The 18,770-nt window shown below is 40.7% G+C and overlaps 1 protein-coding gene across 2 annotated transcripts; it reads left to right on the top strand.

Moving 5' to 3' along the window:
• Positions 1-531: 531 nt before the first annotated feature.
• scarb2a (scavenger receptor class B, member 2a) lies at positions 532-17,011 on the top strand. 2 transcript variants are annotated; one of them, XM_039620595.1, is made up of 13 exons: positions 532-1,084; positions 5,317-5,474; positions 5,649-5,796; positions 6,047-6,241; positions 6,769-6,860; positions 7,675-7,794; positions 8,141-8,319; positions 9,778-9,896; positions 10,763-10,836; positions 10,962-11,013; positions 11,104-11,256; positions 12,308-12,355; positions 12,677-17,011. In XM_039620595.1, the coding sequence occupies exons 1-13, from the start codon at positions 962-964 to the stop codon at positions 12,806-12,808; spliced, it is 1,593 nt and encodes a 530-aa protein (XP_039476529.1). In that variant the 5' UTR covers positions 532-961; the 3' UTR covers positions 12,809-17,011. The 2 variants fall into 2 exon arrangements, with proteins under 2 accessions (XP_039476529.1, XP_039476530.1); XM_039620596.1 differs by lacking the exon at positions 12,308-12,355 and having other exon boundaries at positions 540-1,084.
• The last annotated feature ends 1,759 nt before the right edge of the window (positions 17,012-18,770 follow it).

Here is an 18,770-nt window from a genome sequence, read left to right on the forward strand (position 1 = left end):
ACGGGTCCTGACAGTCTCCACAGTTGATGTGATGTGCAGAGACGCGAGCTGAAGGTGTTTCCTTCCCACTTTCCCCAAAAACGGTTACCGTCATTATGTGCGGTGCAGCTCGGTCCCGGTAAGCGTGTTAAAAAGTCACCGGGTGTCACACTACCGGCGGCATGTGGATTTGCACGCTGCTGCCAAATCATTCATAACCCTGGTAGCACTGGGTGTATTAGTACTACTTCCAGCTCGTGTTTCACTGCGACTTAAAATATAATCACACTTGTTAAGCATTAACTCGAATAGAAGCTGTTTGGGGTCATCTGGCTAGAGCAAAAGCAAACAAAGTGTGCGCAAAGACGCACAAAAAATCGATATATAGAGAAATGTAAAAACATAAAAAAGAAAGACAAAATAGACTGTTTTTGGTGTGTAGATGCATTATATATGTGTTTTGTTGTGTTTTTATGTGACTTGGGTCTTGTAAGAAAAACATCATCACTGCCGTTTTCTTTCTCTTTGCACACGCCCACCGCCCCTGCAGCCTACCCAAACGACGCTGTTCGCCTGACCGGGTACATTAATACGTAGAGGAAGGGGAGGAGGAGGTCAGCTCCTTTTCTGCGTCCCGGTGTACCGAGAGCTGCCGTTTCATTTCATCATCGCCTCCGAGGAGCTCCGTCTTCTCTTTCCCTAGATACCAGATTTTAGTAGTATCTGGTATTTTAATGAAGAAGTGCCAACATTTTTGATACTCATTTCCTCCTCCACCTCGCCTCTGTCTGACTGTGGAGTTCACGCCGGAGCCGTTAAGAGAGAAGTTTAAACCCTAGCTGCTGCTCAGGAGACTGCGGTTACACCGTCCCACACCTCCCCTTCGCTGTCTCTAGTTGAAGATTTTTGGAGAATACCGTCCAAAAGTTTTTGGTTTCTTTTTTTCTGTGTGCCAAGAGGACAGCAGAAGACGCCCGGCAGCATGACTCGGAGATCCTGTGCCATTTACGCCACCGGCTTCGTCAGCGCTCATCTCCTGATAGTGGGGATCGCCCTGGTCGTGGCTCAAGTCTTCCAAACCATGATCCACAGCCGCTTAAAAAAGGTGAGTTGGATCTCTTTTAAAAAAAATCAAATTTCTTTACATTTTCCCTTCATTTGTCACTCATTACATATGTCACACACGAGGGGTTCAAATGTTCATAGCGTTTCGTCTGCAGTAGCCAATCATGCACCTTCACCTACAGCATCTCACCTGTGATGGCACATGCAGGGTCACACGACCGAGGAAATTGTATAGATTGAACTGTTCACGTTATTATGGGCTGTTTTTTGCTGCATTCTGACCCTCCAGCGATGCGGGATGAACCCAGAGCCTCCCCACCTTCACGAATCCGCAGGATCCGAGGCTTATACATTGTTTAAGTCGCCTTACAATGCTCTGTGATTTCGAGGGTTTTGTTTTGTTTTTTACAAGCTTCAATTAAGACAGGCCGTTTGACGTGTTTCGGTTTGTTTTAATGTTTTCCACAAAGACCGCTGCAGGTAGAAATCCCCTGTAACTCCCACAGTGAGGGGGGAATATGATGAGGTGAGCTTGTCATGACCTTATCCCATTTCATAGTGATTCCTCTTATTTGTACGCCAACTTAAACAGTTTTTTTGGATCTGTCCCCGCTGGATTCAGTTTGCTTATATTAGATGCGGCTGATTTTTAGGGTGAAATGCGAGCAATATATAATCTTCATTTCATAACCTTTCCAGTACCAGGCAATGAGTTGATGGCACATTTCTGTTTATACAGGCACCATGCACTGTCTTTTTCAGGTGTTAGGGTTCTGAGAGGGATCACCAGTAGTAGTAGTAGTAGTAGTACTAGTAGTAGTAGTAGTAGTAGAAATCTGGTTTGGGGGTGGTCTGCAGGTCTGGGGGGATATGGGGGGAAGGGAGTTGAGTGAGCGGGCAAGAGAGACTGAGAGTGGTGGGTTTATATCTGTCTCTGCATGGTGTAGAACTCGTTCTTTCTGAAAATCAAGCATCCAACTTGTATAAATCAGGCAAATCTGCATCTATTTGATTGATAAATCCTCACGTCTTGCCGAAGATAATTGGCTCTTTGGTGAAGTAGGTCCTAAAAATACAGCTGCACACAGTCCAATCCTGTACATTTCTTAAATTGCAGCGCTGCTTTGCTGTGAGCACAATTTTCCTGTGCAATTTTATCTGGGTAAAAATTACTCAATGTAAATGCTTAATTTTTAGTGGGTTTCAGTTTTGTGTAGTGATTTTACAAAATAACGTTCACTTGAGAAATAAGTCAGGCTAAACATTTGTTGGTTTTTTTTTTTACTGTATTTGGATTCAAATTTAGACAGAAACAGCTTTTGCTTCAAAAATCTGCTTTCACCATTGGACTTTTGCAGTTAAGTGTCTGCATGCTTGCGGACTGGTGGGGCATTAGGGGTGGGTCAGCCCGAACCATGAATGTCTTCTTTTTATTGTAGTTTAGGACATGGATGGGGTGATGGAGCGGGGGTGCTGCCAGTTGACACCCTCTCTCAGATAAACCTGCTGCTCTCTGCCCTTTAAAATGCCTCACATTCCTCTTACTGACACAAATTGTGTTGAATGCCCTCTGCAAATCATTATCAGTACTTTAAAACTTCTCTGCCTTTTCTTTCCTACTTCAAAAAAATTGCATCTTCCTGTTAAGGAGGAAAAGGCTAAAATCAGCTCAGCAGAAAGGTTTAACATTCTATTTGGTCCAAGTTGGAAGCCCAATAACAGCTGCCTCACTGACATGGTTTCCCCCTCCTGGGGTTAAATTTAGGTCGGGGTCGCATTTTTTTCTCTCATTCGCAGTCACGGCACCATCCCAGGGGACCCAAATTAAGAGAGTTAGTCAAAGTTCATCAACAGGGGACCTAATTCTGATGTGGCTGGTGATTACATGAAATGACAGCATAGCTAATCCTCTTTCACCACAGTCTTCCCGTTGAGTTAGGCTGGCTCGTACGTGTTGAACCAACTCCAAACAAATCTATCTAATCTGACTTTAAATGCGTCTCTTTGTAATAAGAAGCAGCCGAGGTGTTTGGGGCAAGTCTGGGTTACCTCCAGGCACAAACTCTTGAGTTTGTGGTAAGCCGGGTGTGGAGGTAGAGGCATAAAAGTCATGTGAAGAATTTGACAGACGTCTTGCCCTCAGGGGTATGATTTTTGTTAAGGAGCAATCGCTCCTAATTCTTTGCTGTTGTTCCAGGCTTGGCCTAGCCCAAGTCGTTCAGCTCAGATGACGAAACTGAAAAGAAGAGAACACCCACTCACGCCACTCCTCAGCTGTGTTTTCACTGTAGTATAAAAGCCTCCAAGACCCAAGGTCATGTTGGTAAAACTCAAAATGTGGCACAGTTTAAATGTAAAAGCTTCAACACTGTGGAAGCACAAAGAAATTTACAAAAGCTTTTATTTTTACAATGCTTACAATGTTTGTTTTTTTTCTTTTGCTGATCAAAGCAGGAGCTTGTGACGCCACACCTTAGTTGTACCTGAAGTTGCTTGGCAAAGGTCCAGTTTATTTCGATTTTTCCACCAGCGAATAAAAGCAGTGTGTCTGTGTGCACTGAAAAACCTCCCTGCTTTGTCCCTCAGCTATCATTTTTTTTTTTTTTTTTTTTTTTTTTTTTTTTTTGTTCAAGGTTTTTCTGAGAGATAAATAATGTTAATACAACTTTGATGAAGGACTTTCCAAAGACCTTTGTTCAAGGTTTGGCAAACATAGGGATCCATGCAGGCTAACGTCACAGACGGTCTCACAGAAAAAGCCCGACGTTGACTCAAACCTGTTTCGAAAGTGAGACGCTTTCTTTTAAAAGGGAACAAATTGGGTCATTTTTGCTTGCTGTTTAGCGCATGGACACATCTTATGATGGTGGCACTCTTTCTCACTTCATGCTGTTTTATTCGAGCTCTTAATTAAGAAACAGGATCTTCAAAACTCAAGAGAGTCTCACTTCTTAAGTACCTCAAGTTCTGTTCTTCCTCATACTGGGTAGTCATCTGCCTGGGATGTCAGACTGAAAGTAATTATTCACAATTCACAATTTTAGTCTCTGAATAATTTACATTGCACTATTTTTCACAGAATAAATACTAATTGGCAAAGAAACTAATTGCTGGTTGTAGTCAGGCTTGAACAGAAGACTAAAAGGGTAAAATCTTTAATCACATCAACACCAAATCAGCCAAATTAGTCTTTTTCACTCAGTTGTAGTTTGCTTTAATCTTCTGTTCCCCTCTTTAATCAGTTGTCCCACTTGATCAAAGTAGATATTTTAGCTGACCCCTGTGATAATCTGATATGTGGTTTTCTTAAGCAGGAAAAGAGGAACTGATGTTACAAAACTTGGAAAACAATAGTTTTAAGTAAAACAAGATGTTAACCCAAACAGGAAGTGCAGCCACACCTTAAGCTATAGTTTCACAACAGTAAGTGCCTATGAGAAGCCACAGAGGACAATGTATAGGATCTCTAAAGAGCACCGCTCAGCCGACAAATCATTTGAGGAATGAAAGACACAGACGGAAGTGGGTCATTTCTCCACACTAAGTTTAGAAAACTGGCAGGAATGGGAGAAAAAAAAGAGTTTGCTTGTTTTTTCTGGTCAACAAACGGTCAACATACTGGAAGGTCTTTAATTTTCTTTTTACAGCTGGCAGCTCAAGTTAATTGTTACCGTTCCTCATGTTCAGCCATGTGGTGTCCAGGTTAATGTTACAGACGCTTTATGTACTAGAGACCTTCATTTTTGTTTAGGTTTTTTTCCACAGGAGTTTAGCCAAAGAATCTGGGAAATGTCTGAAGCTGTTTTCAGCGTTTTTGTGGTCATTTTGTTTTTCTGTATTTTGGCTGCAAATCTTACCTGACATCCTGCATGCAGTATGATGGCTAATGCTACTAAGTGCCATGTTTTTCTCATTCCAATATGCAAGTACCGTGGGCGGACTGAAAACCCACTGTCAGATTCTTGCCTAGGCTTGCTGAAGTTGGAGACTGTGCTCAGTTTTTGCTAAGACTGGCTGGCTATGCTGATGGCTTTTCAGCTGTGAAGGACTTTTCTCTGCTTCCCTCTGGGTTTTGAGGTGTTGGCCCGGCACCAGCTCCTTGCTGAAAGGTGCCATGTGTTCTTTCAGATGGTCTTCTTTGAGACTAGAAAAGGGTTTTAAAAGCACTCCTAATATCAAATGCAGCGCAGCAACATCCTCATCACTTCATGCTTTGGGAGATATTATTCCTGTTTTTCCTGTTTTTGAATGTTTTTCTTCTTTTGTTAATAGGAAATTACTTTAACAGAGAAGAGCCAAGTGTTCGAGTCATGGAAGAATCCACCTCCACCTGTTTATATGGAGTATTACTTCTTCAACGTCACCAATCCAGAGGTGTTCATGGCAGGTGGGAAGGCATCTGTTAAACAGATCGGACCTTACACTTACAGGTTAGTTTGTGAAGAAATTTAAATATGTCTGTAATATGTAATGTTGGAAAAGTGAAATATTTTAGCCATGTTTGCAAAAGCCCTGTTTAAGGAAACCCATCTGAAGGTATTTTGATGTGTGAAATCAAAACAAAAGAAATTTGGAATAACTGACAAATGTCTTGTCCACACCAGGGAGTACAGGCCACGGGAAAATGTAACCTTCCTGGAAAATGGCACCAAAGTTTACGCCTTGAACCCAAAGACTTTTGTCTTTGTGCCTGAGAAGTCCGTCGGAGACCCAGAGGTTGACATCGTCAGGACTGTCAACATCCCGTTTGTGGTGAGCGAATGGATTTCTATGACTAAAAGCAGGAAGGTCAAGTAGATTTTGGACAACATTCAAACGCATGTTCCCAAAATTTTCATTGTAGCATTTTTATTTTTTGGAACATATAAACAGAAGGCACCAGGCCAAGGAAGACTCAACTAATAACTCAGTGATCTTTTCCATTGTGTGTGATGGGAGCACTCTCACCTTTTGCCTCCAGCCATCTGATGGTAGCATTGTTCTCTTTGTCCGTCTTCCTTAGGCGATAATGAACGAGCTGAACTCCTACTCCTTCATCTTGCGAACTTTAGTTTCCATGTACATCAACAGCCTCGGTGTCGAAATGTTCATGACCCGCACTGTGCACGAGGTTCTGTGGGGCTTTAAAGACCCTCTTCTCACAAAAGTCCACTCCTTGAAGCCTGAAGTAGATGAATATTTTGGGCTAATGTGGAAGGTAAGCTCAGCTGCCATTTAAGTTTTACTCACTTTGTTGTTCCTAGACATTTTTTTTCTCTTGTTGTTAGGGGTCAGTCACACAAGGAAAAACAAGAGGAAGTCTGTGGTAATGTCATGTAAGAAAATTCAGAATGCTCACATGCTGATTGATGACACTTTTATTTCCTGTTTATAGAGTATTGTTTGTAACTTAGCAACGCCACAACCGCGTGATCCTGAGTGTAGCATTTAGAGTGACTTAAAGACAATTACTAATTAGTCAGGTTTTTTTGGGGGGGGGAACAGAAAATTTAGGTATTTGGCTTTTTTGTTTTTCAACTGAGTTCTGATCAGTTTGTTGTTCAAAATAAGGAATTAAACTGAAGTTTAATCTTCACTTGGTTACTTGTGGTTGCACTAACAAATACAAAGCTGAATTAAAAGAATTTTTTTGCTAATGTTCTTATAGCAGCAGAACATCTGTTTACCATCCTGCACAGTTTTCTATCACAGCAGCTGACAGCAGTTTTATTGTCTGTCCAACAGAAAAACGGCACCCATGAAGGAGAGTTTGTGTTCCACACTGGTGAGCAGAACTACTTGGATTATGGGAAGATCGACACGTGGAACGGCCTGAGGTAAAAACTCATACAGGGCACTTTCAGTTTTCTTTATATAAACTGTTTTATTTTCATTGTTTCTTGAATGGTAGGAAACACTTTCTAGCCAGCAAATGGCTTCCTCTTCCTTCCACGCACCTTAGTACCATTTACTACGTTATGCAATGTTCATCCGAAAGTCCAGAGGGGAAAGTCTTTGGTCCCTGGCTTTAGGGGGAGAGGGGTTGCAAAATGGATGTTTGGATATCCACATCAACCTTGCACTTTGAATGTGTGTTTAGAGTACTGTGTGTGCTGAAAAAAGTACTCACTTTCATGCAGCAATACAGAAATACTCTGTTTCTGACACAAAAACGGCCAAACTGCACCAAAATTCCTTGTTCGTACAAAAATGGCTGCTGTTGTGGTGACTCTGTAGCATAGTGGTGGTATGGGTGTAAATGCAGTCAGCAGTTTGATTTTTCAGCTCGAGAGACCTTGATTATTCCCTGCTTTCTACTCACTTGCCTTATAAGACCGGAAATGTGAGTAAGGCCAAATGCTAAAAACATAATGTCCAAAGAATAGCAGCTGTGAGAGAGATGAAATATTTATGGGTTTTCCCCTGTTTATTTCAGCATTTAGGAAGATTGTATTGTTGTAGAAGGTGAAGGCTGAGAACGGGTTGCAAAATAATTCTGATGGAGAATTTGTGGGGGGGGGGGTTAAATGAGTATAATTTCTTTTAATATTTGCTTTTTTGTGGAACTGCAAGCTAGAGCAGTACTAATACTTGGTTGGTTGGTTGGTTTTTTTTAGTACAAATTAATATCTGGTTCTTCTTGATCAACAGGGAAATGTCGTGGTGGTCATCCAATCAGAGCAACATGATCAACGGCACCGACGGCGCAGTTTTCCACCCACTGATAAACAGGAACGAGTTGCTCTACATCTTCGCTGCTGATCTCTGCAGGTGCGCATGCTTATGTGGCTTTAAATGTGTTTACAGGCAAAGCACCCGGTGGGGTGAGGACAAGAACTTCAGCTGAGGTTAATGAAAGGAAATGCTGGCTGAGTCGCACACTGTGTGCTCACAAACACACTGATAAGGACAACTTCTGAGAAGGCATCCAATGGAAACACAGGTGGAAAGAGTTAGGCCCGGACATGCCCGGATAGCACAGGAAATGACCCTTGTCATTCTGTTTAGAAGCTTTATAAATATAAAGGGAACTATTTCCTTCTTGAATGGCACTTGCGGTCTTTATTAAACCCGTCCTGAAGTCCTTAAGTGATGAGCGCTTTCTTTCTCTCCTCAGGTCTATTCATTTAGCCTATGTGGAAGACGTGGAGGTGAAAGGGATTCAAGCATACCGCTTTGCACCCCCTAATGACGTCCTCATGAGTCCCAAAAACAACCCCACCAATGCAGGCTTCTGTGTGCCAGCTGGTGACTGTCTCGGCACCGGGGTGCTTAAAGTCAGCGTTTGTCGAGAAGGTAGGAGCACCGAGCCATCCCACCATCAGCCTCTCCCTTGCCCCAATTACCCACTTCCCCCACACACTGGCCCCATGACACATTTTTGTTTTTTCTCCCCATTCCCCCACCCCTCAAAAAAAGGTCCTTTCAGTCAGCAACCCTGTGCCCTGGCTGCTATCTGACATTCCCACTGTTTGAGCAGGCCAGATTTTACTCAGTGGTTCAATAATTAACTGTGCTGACTGAGGTTGGGGGGGTTATTGAACTATTTTATGGTGGTTATTAAGGAGAGTACGGTTGTTCTGATAATGTGATCTTAACTGGGCTTAAAGCAAAGATATGATACAGTAACCTCTAAACTTTTCTGTTTGTTCATTTAATTAATCACTTTTATGATTTTATTACATTTGAGTTAAAAAAAAAAAACACTGTAAGACTCTTAAATTGGAAATGTGTTTTATGGTTTTATATTAGGCTGCTACTGATTAAACTCAGCCATAATCAAACACGATTGGCTGTCAGCATCGCTTCCTGTGATTCAAATATAAAGGAAACTCTGGTGTGATGTGACGTTTCAGCCAATCAACATCAGGCCTGCCGTGATATACAAAGTGGTGTCGTCCTGAAACTGTCTGAGCGGTGTAACCACAGGAAAAAAACATTATTCATTGTAGCAGTGCTATGACAGTTTCAACCTGCACCCACCTTTTTTTAAAACTTCTGTGGGTTTTAGAAACAGCAGCTTTCAAAGGTTAAATTTAATAAAATAAAAGGGAATTTGTTTTGGCTACAATCAAATGAGATTAAATTCTCAAATCAGATCTTTAGCACAGACTGTCCACGCTGCAAGTGTTCAAGATTTGTGCATGCAGACATCACAAACCTATCTCCATAATTAGAGAATCGGCTTTTCAACGTGGCTTTTCTTCCGGCATTTCTTGTACCGACACTTTATCTGCCAGACCGTTCAGACTGAGACGAAAAGATGAGGATGTTGCATTTCAAACCACATCTAAATGTTTTTTTTAAGGAGAAATATTTGGTGCTCAACACTTTCTAAAATCTGAATGTTTTAAAGAAAAAAAAGTGAAAAAAAAATCCAATTTTTGTTTTGATTGTCTGAATGAAAACGTCTATTTATACTTGACTCCTATGACAGAGCACCCTTCATAGCGTTTCTGTTTCGCTAATGCATCATTTTTTTAATGTGTGGAGTCATTTTAAGGAGTAATGTCTCCTCTGCTAAAGGACTGATCACATTAGTTTTCTTTACCAACGCTCAATAAAATCTAAAACACACATTCATAAGCTGTCATTTCTATTATATCATTTAGAGTCACGGGCGCATGTTTATATCACACAAAACACTAGCCGTTATCTCAAGTTACTACTTTTATCGTTTTTCCTTGACACTCGTTTCTATCTTAAGATAGAAATATGACTCAACATGTTTATTTCTGATTTGCTTCCCTCAAGGCGCTCCCATCGTGGTGTCCTTCCCACACTTTTATCAGGCTGACCCTGCTTACATCAACGCCATCGATGGCCTTAACCCCAACAAGGAGGAGCACGAGACGTATCTTGATCTGCAGCCGGTATGTTGAACACAGTGCTGTTATCATGACTAATGAGTGTGTAATGGACTTCGATCTGTCCTTCCAAATTAGAGTGGTTGCTTTATGACTTTTTTTTTTTTTTTTTTTTTTTTTTTTTTTTTTTTTCGTTCGGGCTTCATTTTATTTTGTGTTCGGCTTACGTCATTACAAGTAATTTTACTGATAAGTGCTCAACATGCATGCAACATGATTTTTCGTTTTTCGCTCATATTAAAAAAAAAGCGTTCAGCTATATTATTTGAATTGTTTTTGCTATTGTACTGATCATCCCCATCACATAAACAGGGCATCACTTTAACAGTGAGTGAGTTAAATGAAGTCTTTTAGTTGAGTTTTATTTTTTTTATCTTTATATTTTCATGCACAAGTCACTTTTCAAATTGCAGTGATGTTAAAACAACAGATTTAGCTTTTTTGTGATCTACTTTTGCATCCACCACCTTCCTAGTCTCTGCTGACAAATGCTCAGAGCACATACTTGTGGTAGCATTGTGACTTGGTGGCTAAGAGTTTCACTTCCTGGTGAAATAAAGATTCAAATAATACGCATAGATGGAAAGACGACAGCAATCGCATTTTTCTGACGATGGGGGGAGAAGAATATCTGTGATATCATGCGTACAGTAATCCAAACAAGGAAAAGAAAGTTTTTAAACAATAGCTAAAGTATCTCGTAGTTTGGGAATTATAAACATATATTTGTCTGATACTGTTTAACTTAGAATCTAAATTATGTGGTTTAGTTTTTCAGGGTTTTTTCATGCTTGTTGCTGCAGTTTTTCTTAAAGGAAAAAGAGAAAATTAAACTTCTTTCCCAATTTTTGTCTTCGCTCTCCTCTTCATAGACGACAGGAGTTCCCATTCGTGCCTGTAAGAGAGCTCAGCTCAACATCATTCTGAAGAGAGTCCAAGGCTTTCCGTAAGTCAGGCTTTGTTGAACTCTGACCCACTTTACTGTTGCCACATACTCTGACACCATTTCAGCCACATGTTGAGCCAGATGTCTCCCCCTGACCTCGTCGTGCTTGTCTTTCTACCCCGCAGCAAAACGAAGAACATCACCGAGACCATTTTCCCCATCATGTTCGTCAATGAGGTGAGGATCTAATCTTTTAGCACAGCTTAACGTGTTTGACTAACCGCGAGTGAACTGCTTAGTCAGTACTGTCATCTTTCCCAACTCTAGACGGCGACTATTGACGACGAGTCAGCAGGCCAGATGAGGTCACTGCTCCTCATCGTGACTCTTGTGTCCAACTTCCCCGTCCTCATCGTGGGCTTGGGCATCATCCTGCTGCTCGTGTTTCTCGTCTTGTTCTGCCGAAACCGCCAGAAGAAGGTAGGGACTGCCACATTCTGCCGTGAACTAAACTGCAGTAATGATAGAGTTACTCTGTTTTGAGGTGTGTGCTGCCCACTGACATTATCTCACAGTATAACTAAGTCTGGTAGTTAGACGTTAGTCATAAGTTGCAGTAAACACTAGTCTTAAAGGTTTTGATCATTTGGTTCTTGCATGGACAACAACTTCCTCCACCATCGACCCTGAGCAGCTGCAGGTTTAACCCACAGCATGTTAACTAACACATTGCATGATATCTGCGCAGCAAAGTCAGCATGAGCAGTTTTCCACAATACGAATGGATCACGTGATGCGGTTTGGGTTTTTTTCCCCCTTGTTGAACGTTCCCTAACAGCTGATGCATGTTTGAATTCAGGAAGCAAAAGTTGTCCAACATTTCCTTTCAGCCAGACCAGACATGAATGTAGCATAGTAGCTGCAGTTCATTGAACGATAGTAGCCTAGAGATGATGTACAGCACATGTTCCCCCTGTTATCTCTAACAGTGCAGGACTGCTGGTTTGAAGCCCCAGCTCTCAGATTGTTACAGTTTGCTATTCTGTGTGCAGAAGGAGGCCTGCTACATGTTACAGGAATAGCTTGAAGAAATATTTGCTTCTGTTGCTAATCTCTTAAATGAGATTGATACCACTGTGTGCGTCTCTGCGTGGCCACATGTGAAACTTAATCGTGAGGACAGCTTGCCTAGCTTAGCAGAAAAAATGGAAACCCAAAATGTGGTCCTCTAGTTCAGAATTTACCCTCTGGCACCTACTTCTCTGGCTTTTGATTAAACAATATGAATAATCTGGGAGATTTGGAGATGGAGCCAGGCCAGCTGTGAACCCCTGTGCTAAGCCGAGCACCGTCTCCTTTACAAAGGCAAATATTTCCCAGAGCTGTTCCTGAACATACGCATGTGCATCCAAGTTTAGATGTAAGCACAAAGAGGATGTTGATGCTTAATTGCAATGTGAAGAAATGTTGTATTAACCATGTTCTAATTTTAATTTTCTGTAACCCCCCCTTTTTTCCTTTTCTGTTTTAGAATGAAGTAAAACGTATTGATTTTACTGAAGCTTTTCATTCTTTTGCTGTAAGTCTTCAGTTTTGCCTTGTTTTCTGTTCTCCTTTTTAATTTGTTATCCACCATCTCTCATTGTTATCATTTTAATTATCATTATGGGACATTTTCTCACCTCACAGTGGTTATCATTACTATTATTATCATTATTATTTTCCCTAATTTAAGTTAATGTTTTTTGTGGTGGCTTTGTTTTTGTACAGCTGGTGCACATTTGCATTGTAGTGTAAACATTTCAGAGCATTTATTCATATCTTTAATGTTAATAAGCGAACTTTTTGCCACTTCTGTTGTTTGTACTGACGACGTCTATCCTCGATTCTCCCTGCACAGACGGCGAAAGATGACACGGCCTACACTCCGGTCAGCGACAAAACGGACGAATCGTCAGAGACGCCGGCCAGCCAGCCAATGAAAAACGGTTCCTACATTGCCATGTCTCCAGTGGAGGCACAGAAGTGTTGATCGAGGATCCCCTCAGGAAGGGGGCTGAGGAAGCAGCACGGGGGTTTCACGTTATAACGGGCGGGTGGGGGGGTTGCATAAACAGTGGGCTCATTTTCACTTCACTTCGGGGGTTGGGGAAAGCGGTCGGACACAAACCCCAGTAATTGTTTAGTCAACAAAGACATTGCTCCTCTCACTGAGCCTTCTTAAGACTGTCTGTCCTCCTCCACTCTACCTGCTGAGCATGGCCCTCTATGCCCTGCTGCAGCACAACCAACAACCCCGCACTCTAATCCTCATTTCTGTCCTGGTTGGCCCTAAAAGATAAAGGGACTCTGGCCGGGTGGGCTCGGCCAGGACGCGGCTTTCTTTATTTCCTGTAATTCTTCTGAGGGAACATGGTAGCATACATAGGTGTCATTCTAGCACTCTGCATGACCTTCTGAGCAAAAATTTAACAGTTAACAAGACACGCAGAGCATTTTGCATACACGCGAACAACAGTGGGGGTGTTGTTACTGTCGCATTCCTTCTCTAGCCTGTCAGTCAGTGTTGTCCGAGGAGAAAACTTTAAGCCAACAGATTAGAAAACCCCTGCAGAGTAAACTGAGCTCCTGAGCTCAGAAGACTCGACGGTTTTCCTTACCTGGTATTTTCTTTTATACGTGGAACAGACTGAGCCAAACTATTTGCCTTTTTTCCTAAGATAATGAAATAGTACAGAGACACACAAACACACACACACAGGACTTCTAGTATGAGTCAGTGAACGTGTGTGTGGACCTTATCTTACACTTCAGTGTCCTGTTTTCCTGGAGGGCGCGCAAATATTTTTTTTCCCCTAACATAAGCGCGATAAAGTGCAACGCCGGAAATAGTTTTTTTTTTTTGTAATTGCTTCCTCCTTGACTCATTTTTATTTGCCTTTCCCAGAAGAAAAAACACTGGTTTAAAAATGAAATTATTCAGACGTCAGCTATATCCGAGTCCTCGGTTGAGACCTTCACTCGTTAGCTGTAAATCCGATAGGAAAAATGGCACTGAGCATCGTTAAACACTTCAAAACAAAAAGGAAGAAAAAAAAATGAACACCCACAGAACTTACGAGGGAGACTTGAGCCAGTTTTCTGCCTTACAATGGTTCAGCGTGTTCTTTATTTTCGTGCATCGTTCAAATAAGCTGGAAAAATCTTGTACATATATAAAGGGGAACTGATGAAATACCTCTGACCAAGTCCAGCGAGCAGTCCTTCTCGGTGTGCTGAAAGACACTAATCTTGCTCTGGTGTTCGCGCTCCTGCACGTCTACACTGTTACATATTAGAGAAAGCACAATTTGGATTGCTAGAACCAGTCCTCACACAAGCCTACCAGTTTTTGGGGGGGGTTTGTATTTTTTTCCCCTTTGGTCCTGTTATGTAAATGTATTTACAGCTGATTTGTCAAAGACACTGTCGTGTGCCGTGACCATTTGCTCTTCATTATGTTTGCAAAGGAGTTATAGACGTGGAAGGCAAACTCGGCACGCAGCGCGCGAATCACTGTCTGTCTTACATTTCACGTTTCACGTCAGGCACGCCTTCCAGCCCACCGGCGATGGAAGCCAGTGGGGAAGTGAATTTAAGGCCATAATACTGCCTGCGTGGAAAAATTCCCTGCACTTTGCCTGGAAATGGTGCCCTGTATATTTTCACTTCTTGTCTTTTTGTTTGCGTTTTTTGTCATGTTTTGTCCTGGTTGTTTCAATGCAAAGTGGTCCATATGTTAAGAACATTTCAACAGTTTGTCCTGGCTAGTATTGCTTTTGATGGATGTTGTTGTAAATGGACAGCGGACATCCATGCCTCTGTGTTACTTGTGTTCAGCACAAGGAGTGTCTTCTTTTTTTGATATACTTTTGTATTTGTTATTGCTGCTAAAAATGCCATAACCTATGAACGTGTATCTGTATGTGGGGTCCACATGTGCTCACATGAAATTTCGGGTTGAACCACATGGGCTTTTTTTTTTTCTTTTCCTTTTTTTTTTGTACCAACCCTCTGACACCTGAGCACAAGAAACAAAGCCCACAGTTTGCTGCCATTTATTGGAATTAGAGCAGTTACAGTTATGAGTACAGATATTTTGTAACCTCTCTTTCATCTGTTGGCAGGTGATATGACCATATCACATGTATCTTTGGGGATTTTATTAGCAAACAGTTCGCTGGAGGTTCCCAAAAGGGCCGAGCCACTTCAGTGTCATTGAGAAGTGGGGCCGGAGTCGGAGTTTGGGTTTAATAACACTGTGGTCGAGAGTCCTTTAATGCAAGTTTGAAAAAGACCCACATTTGCTTTCTGGTGAACATCTAGATGCCACTCTGTCCATTCAGACTATGGCCTGCTGCCAGTTAGCATAACTTAGCTTGAAGCTAGGAAGCAGAAAAAAGCTTGTCTTGCTTTTCCAGCAGTAACAAAACAAATTCAGCATTTTCAAGACGGTGATCTATTTTGGTTATTATTTAGATAGCACAGACTGAATATCTACTCTAAGAGCACTTAAGCCCTTAGTCGTTCCTTTCTGCGCTGTCCAATGAAGAAAAGCCACATTAGTTATAATCCATGCTTGTTGCTATTGAGCGGTGTAATCTTTCTTGGTCACGCTTTTCCATTATTCTGAGTAGCTGTAGCCTTCTAAGTCTCCAGAAAAGTTGTCCGAGGTGACCACTTACAATGCTGATGGGCTGATTTAGTATATAAAACACCTGTATCCAGCTTTTGTGGTGTCCAAGATTTCAATTTGCAAAAATAATTAAAAAAAAAAAATTAAATAATTTGGCGCACAAATATCAGGTTCCTTTGCATGCCAGCTTTTTCCCTTTGTTTCCAGTTTCGGCGCCGAGTCAGGCTAACCACCTTTCTCGCTATAGCCTCAATGGACAGATAGTGGTATCAGTTCACAAAAGCAAATATTTCCAACAGTGTTGAAGTCTCATTCTGAAGTGAAATCAATTCACTCAAGGCCTTTAAGAAAAAAAGAACTTGTCAGCACGCGTGCGACCTCCACCCTGTGCAAACTCGCGGTTCATTGTTGTTCACCTTTTTTAAAATGTATCGACTTGAACCTGAAAGACCTTAATCCAGAGGATCACGTGTGTGTGTGTGTGTGTGTTTGACCCATCACTCTCATTCCACTGTACTATACTGACCTTTGAGTCCGGTCCTTTAAGCCCATTGGCTCATTCCAACTTGACCAAAGATAACACCCATAGATCTTCCCCGGCACTGTTTGCTCCCCGCGATAATGTCACAAAACCTACTTTTTTATTTTTCTCCCCTCCTTCCTTAAACTCGTGCCACAATGAAAGTGTGAAAGTATTTGAGCATTGTTGCGGGAGCTTGAATGAGTGTATGTGCCTTTTACATCAAGGCGAGAGTTAAGAGAAAAAAAAAAAAAAGAGGAAATTTTTCATGTTTAATGGTATTAATTTTATTTTCACGCAGTGCGAAACAAACAAAAGTGATCAATGCTCTTTGTGGGCAGAGAAAAAAAAAATCTCAGTATTATAAGACAAAGCAATACAAAGCTGTGTAAAACAAACTGGATATTTGCAAGTGGCCACAGAATATTTCAATATTTATGTTGTTTTCCTTTTCTTTTTTGTTCGTATTGTAAAATAGTAATTCATTTTGTATTTAGCTTTTTTTTTTTTCCTTCCCTACACTGAAAAAAACTTAAGTATAAAAGATGGCCCAGTATGCCATACTGGGAACAAAGAGTCTGTAACGGTGTTGGGCGTGGTTTAAGTTTTGGGTGTTTGTGTTTGATGAGTATGACAACTTGTGCTTGTGGAATAATGAATTATTTCTGTCAAACTGGAGTGATTTTTACTGGAAGGCTGATTATCTTGACCTAGTAAAGCGGCGATATTGTGTAACATATCTAGATGAATGAAGCCCTCCTTCAGGGATGAGCACTAGTGCCATACCATCCTTTTTGTTGTTATTGTTTTTTTTCCCCCCATTTCAATATCCTGAAGTCACTAACAGACATTTCCTTTATAGATATACTAATTTGTTTTGCTGCTGAAAATGACAATCTCCCTTGTCATGTTAGGTGCAAAATGATTTCAAAGTAATATTCATTTTTAGTTTTTGATAATTTACACTGCACAGATGTTTCTACAGTGCTTTTGTAAACATTTCTAGTGTATTTGCAAAAAAAATAAAAGTGTAAAGTTTATACTGTCTTATGTCTTTTGTTTAAACTTCTGCCTTGAATAAGATGAAGCAGTATAGCTATGAGACTCATCTTTGTGTTTATGCGGTTTGGATTTGGCTCAAATATTCTGATTTTAAATGAAACTTAAATACTGAATTTCTCAAATTTATTGATCAGAATTTAAGATGGAGAACCAAAACCTGAATATTGGTTAATTTAATAATAGTGACAAAAACTCTTTGCTGCTCCTCAGAATAAAAGATTGTACTCATGTACATGCCACATGTGCTTATTACCAAAAACATAGTTGTGAACTACTACTGCAAGCCAGGACGGATCCGTGCTTTTGATTTTAGTGTCAAAGGTGAGGCCTCCTGTCTGACAGCTAAAGCCTGGCTGAAACTAGGTTAGGCAACAGGACAATGATCCCAAGCACAGCAGCAAATCTACAACAGGATGGCTTAAAAAGAAAGGTGTTGCAACGGTCCAGTCAAAGTCCGGACTTCAACCTGATTGAAATCCAGGATTTTTAGCAGAGCTGTGCATAAATGAATGCTCAAACTTCAATGAACTGACGCAACGCTGTAAAGAAGAGCAGGTCGAAACTCGACTGTAACGTCATGAGAGACAGTCATGCAAAAACATTTAAAGTTATTGCTGATTAAAATAATTTTAGAACATTGTAAAGACCAGGTTATTTTTTTTCTTATATCCTAATACAGAAAATATTGAACTGAACTTCATATTGAGGTTAAGAGTTAGCCCTCAATTATTGTTTTAAAAAGGAATTTCCACATTTCCCTACCTCTAGAACAAGTTTAGTGTTGCGTGTCTGAATAAACAAGGTTAAAGTCTTGACATGTCTCCTCATTAATATTTAAGCAGTGGCCTAAAGTTGGAGTTTCATGTTGTTTTACTGTGATACTATACAAAAGCAAAAAAACAAAAAAACTGTAATAACTTATGACTTAACTAGTCGGTTGTTCTTTTTTCACAAGCAAATGGTTTTATTTAAATAACCAATAATCCAATAAGCACTTTATGCTCTCAGTAACTACTTTTAAGATAAAACACGCACACAGACAAAAAACCTATTTTTGTGGGTTGTCCATTAATTGGAATTTAAAACTTTTCCTTTTCATAAAGCTTATAGTTGGGGCTGGATCAGGAGACCCTGAATCCTTTACCAGTACTGTCTTACCTGTAAACACACACACACACACACACACACACACACACACACACACACACACACACACACACACACACACACACACAGTAACTGCAAAAATAATAGCATATACCAATAATCTTTAATATCAACAGCAGCATTCCAGCTTTTGATCAGCACCATGGACAACGACTGCAGTCAAATGTCGGGGAAAAGAACACATTCATCATAATCTCACAACATCATCTTCAACTAGGCGACCACAAGCTTGAAACAAATTTAGCCTTGCTAAATAAAGACAACTGTAATATCTATAAGGATGGATCAAAAGCAAGAAGTCAATTAAACATCCTCACAGACTGACATTTACAACCATTTCCAGTGGACCAGCTTCCACACATATCACACACACGCCAGAATATGAGTAAATACTTTGAACATAAAGGTGGTAACAATGTTTTAATTCTTTACAAAAAGTTAAATACAATGAACAATTATTGACAACACCTTTTCCCCCTACAACTAGGTTCAGATTAGCTAATGTGATCCCAAACTTTTTCTTTTAAAATTTACCTGCAAATAATGCTTTTTAAATTATTGCTAATTTTT

The sequence above is a fragment of the Oreochromis aureus genome, linkage group 12 (genome assembly GCF_013358895.1).
Source record: "Oreochromis aureus strain Israel breed Guangdong linkage group 12, ZZ_aureus, whole genome shotgun sequence".
Classification (NCBI taxonomy): Eukaryota; Metazoa; Chordata; class Actinopteri; order Cichliformes; family Cichlidae; genus Oreochromis; species Oreochromis aureus.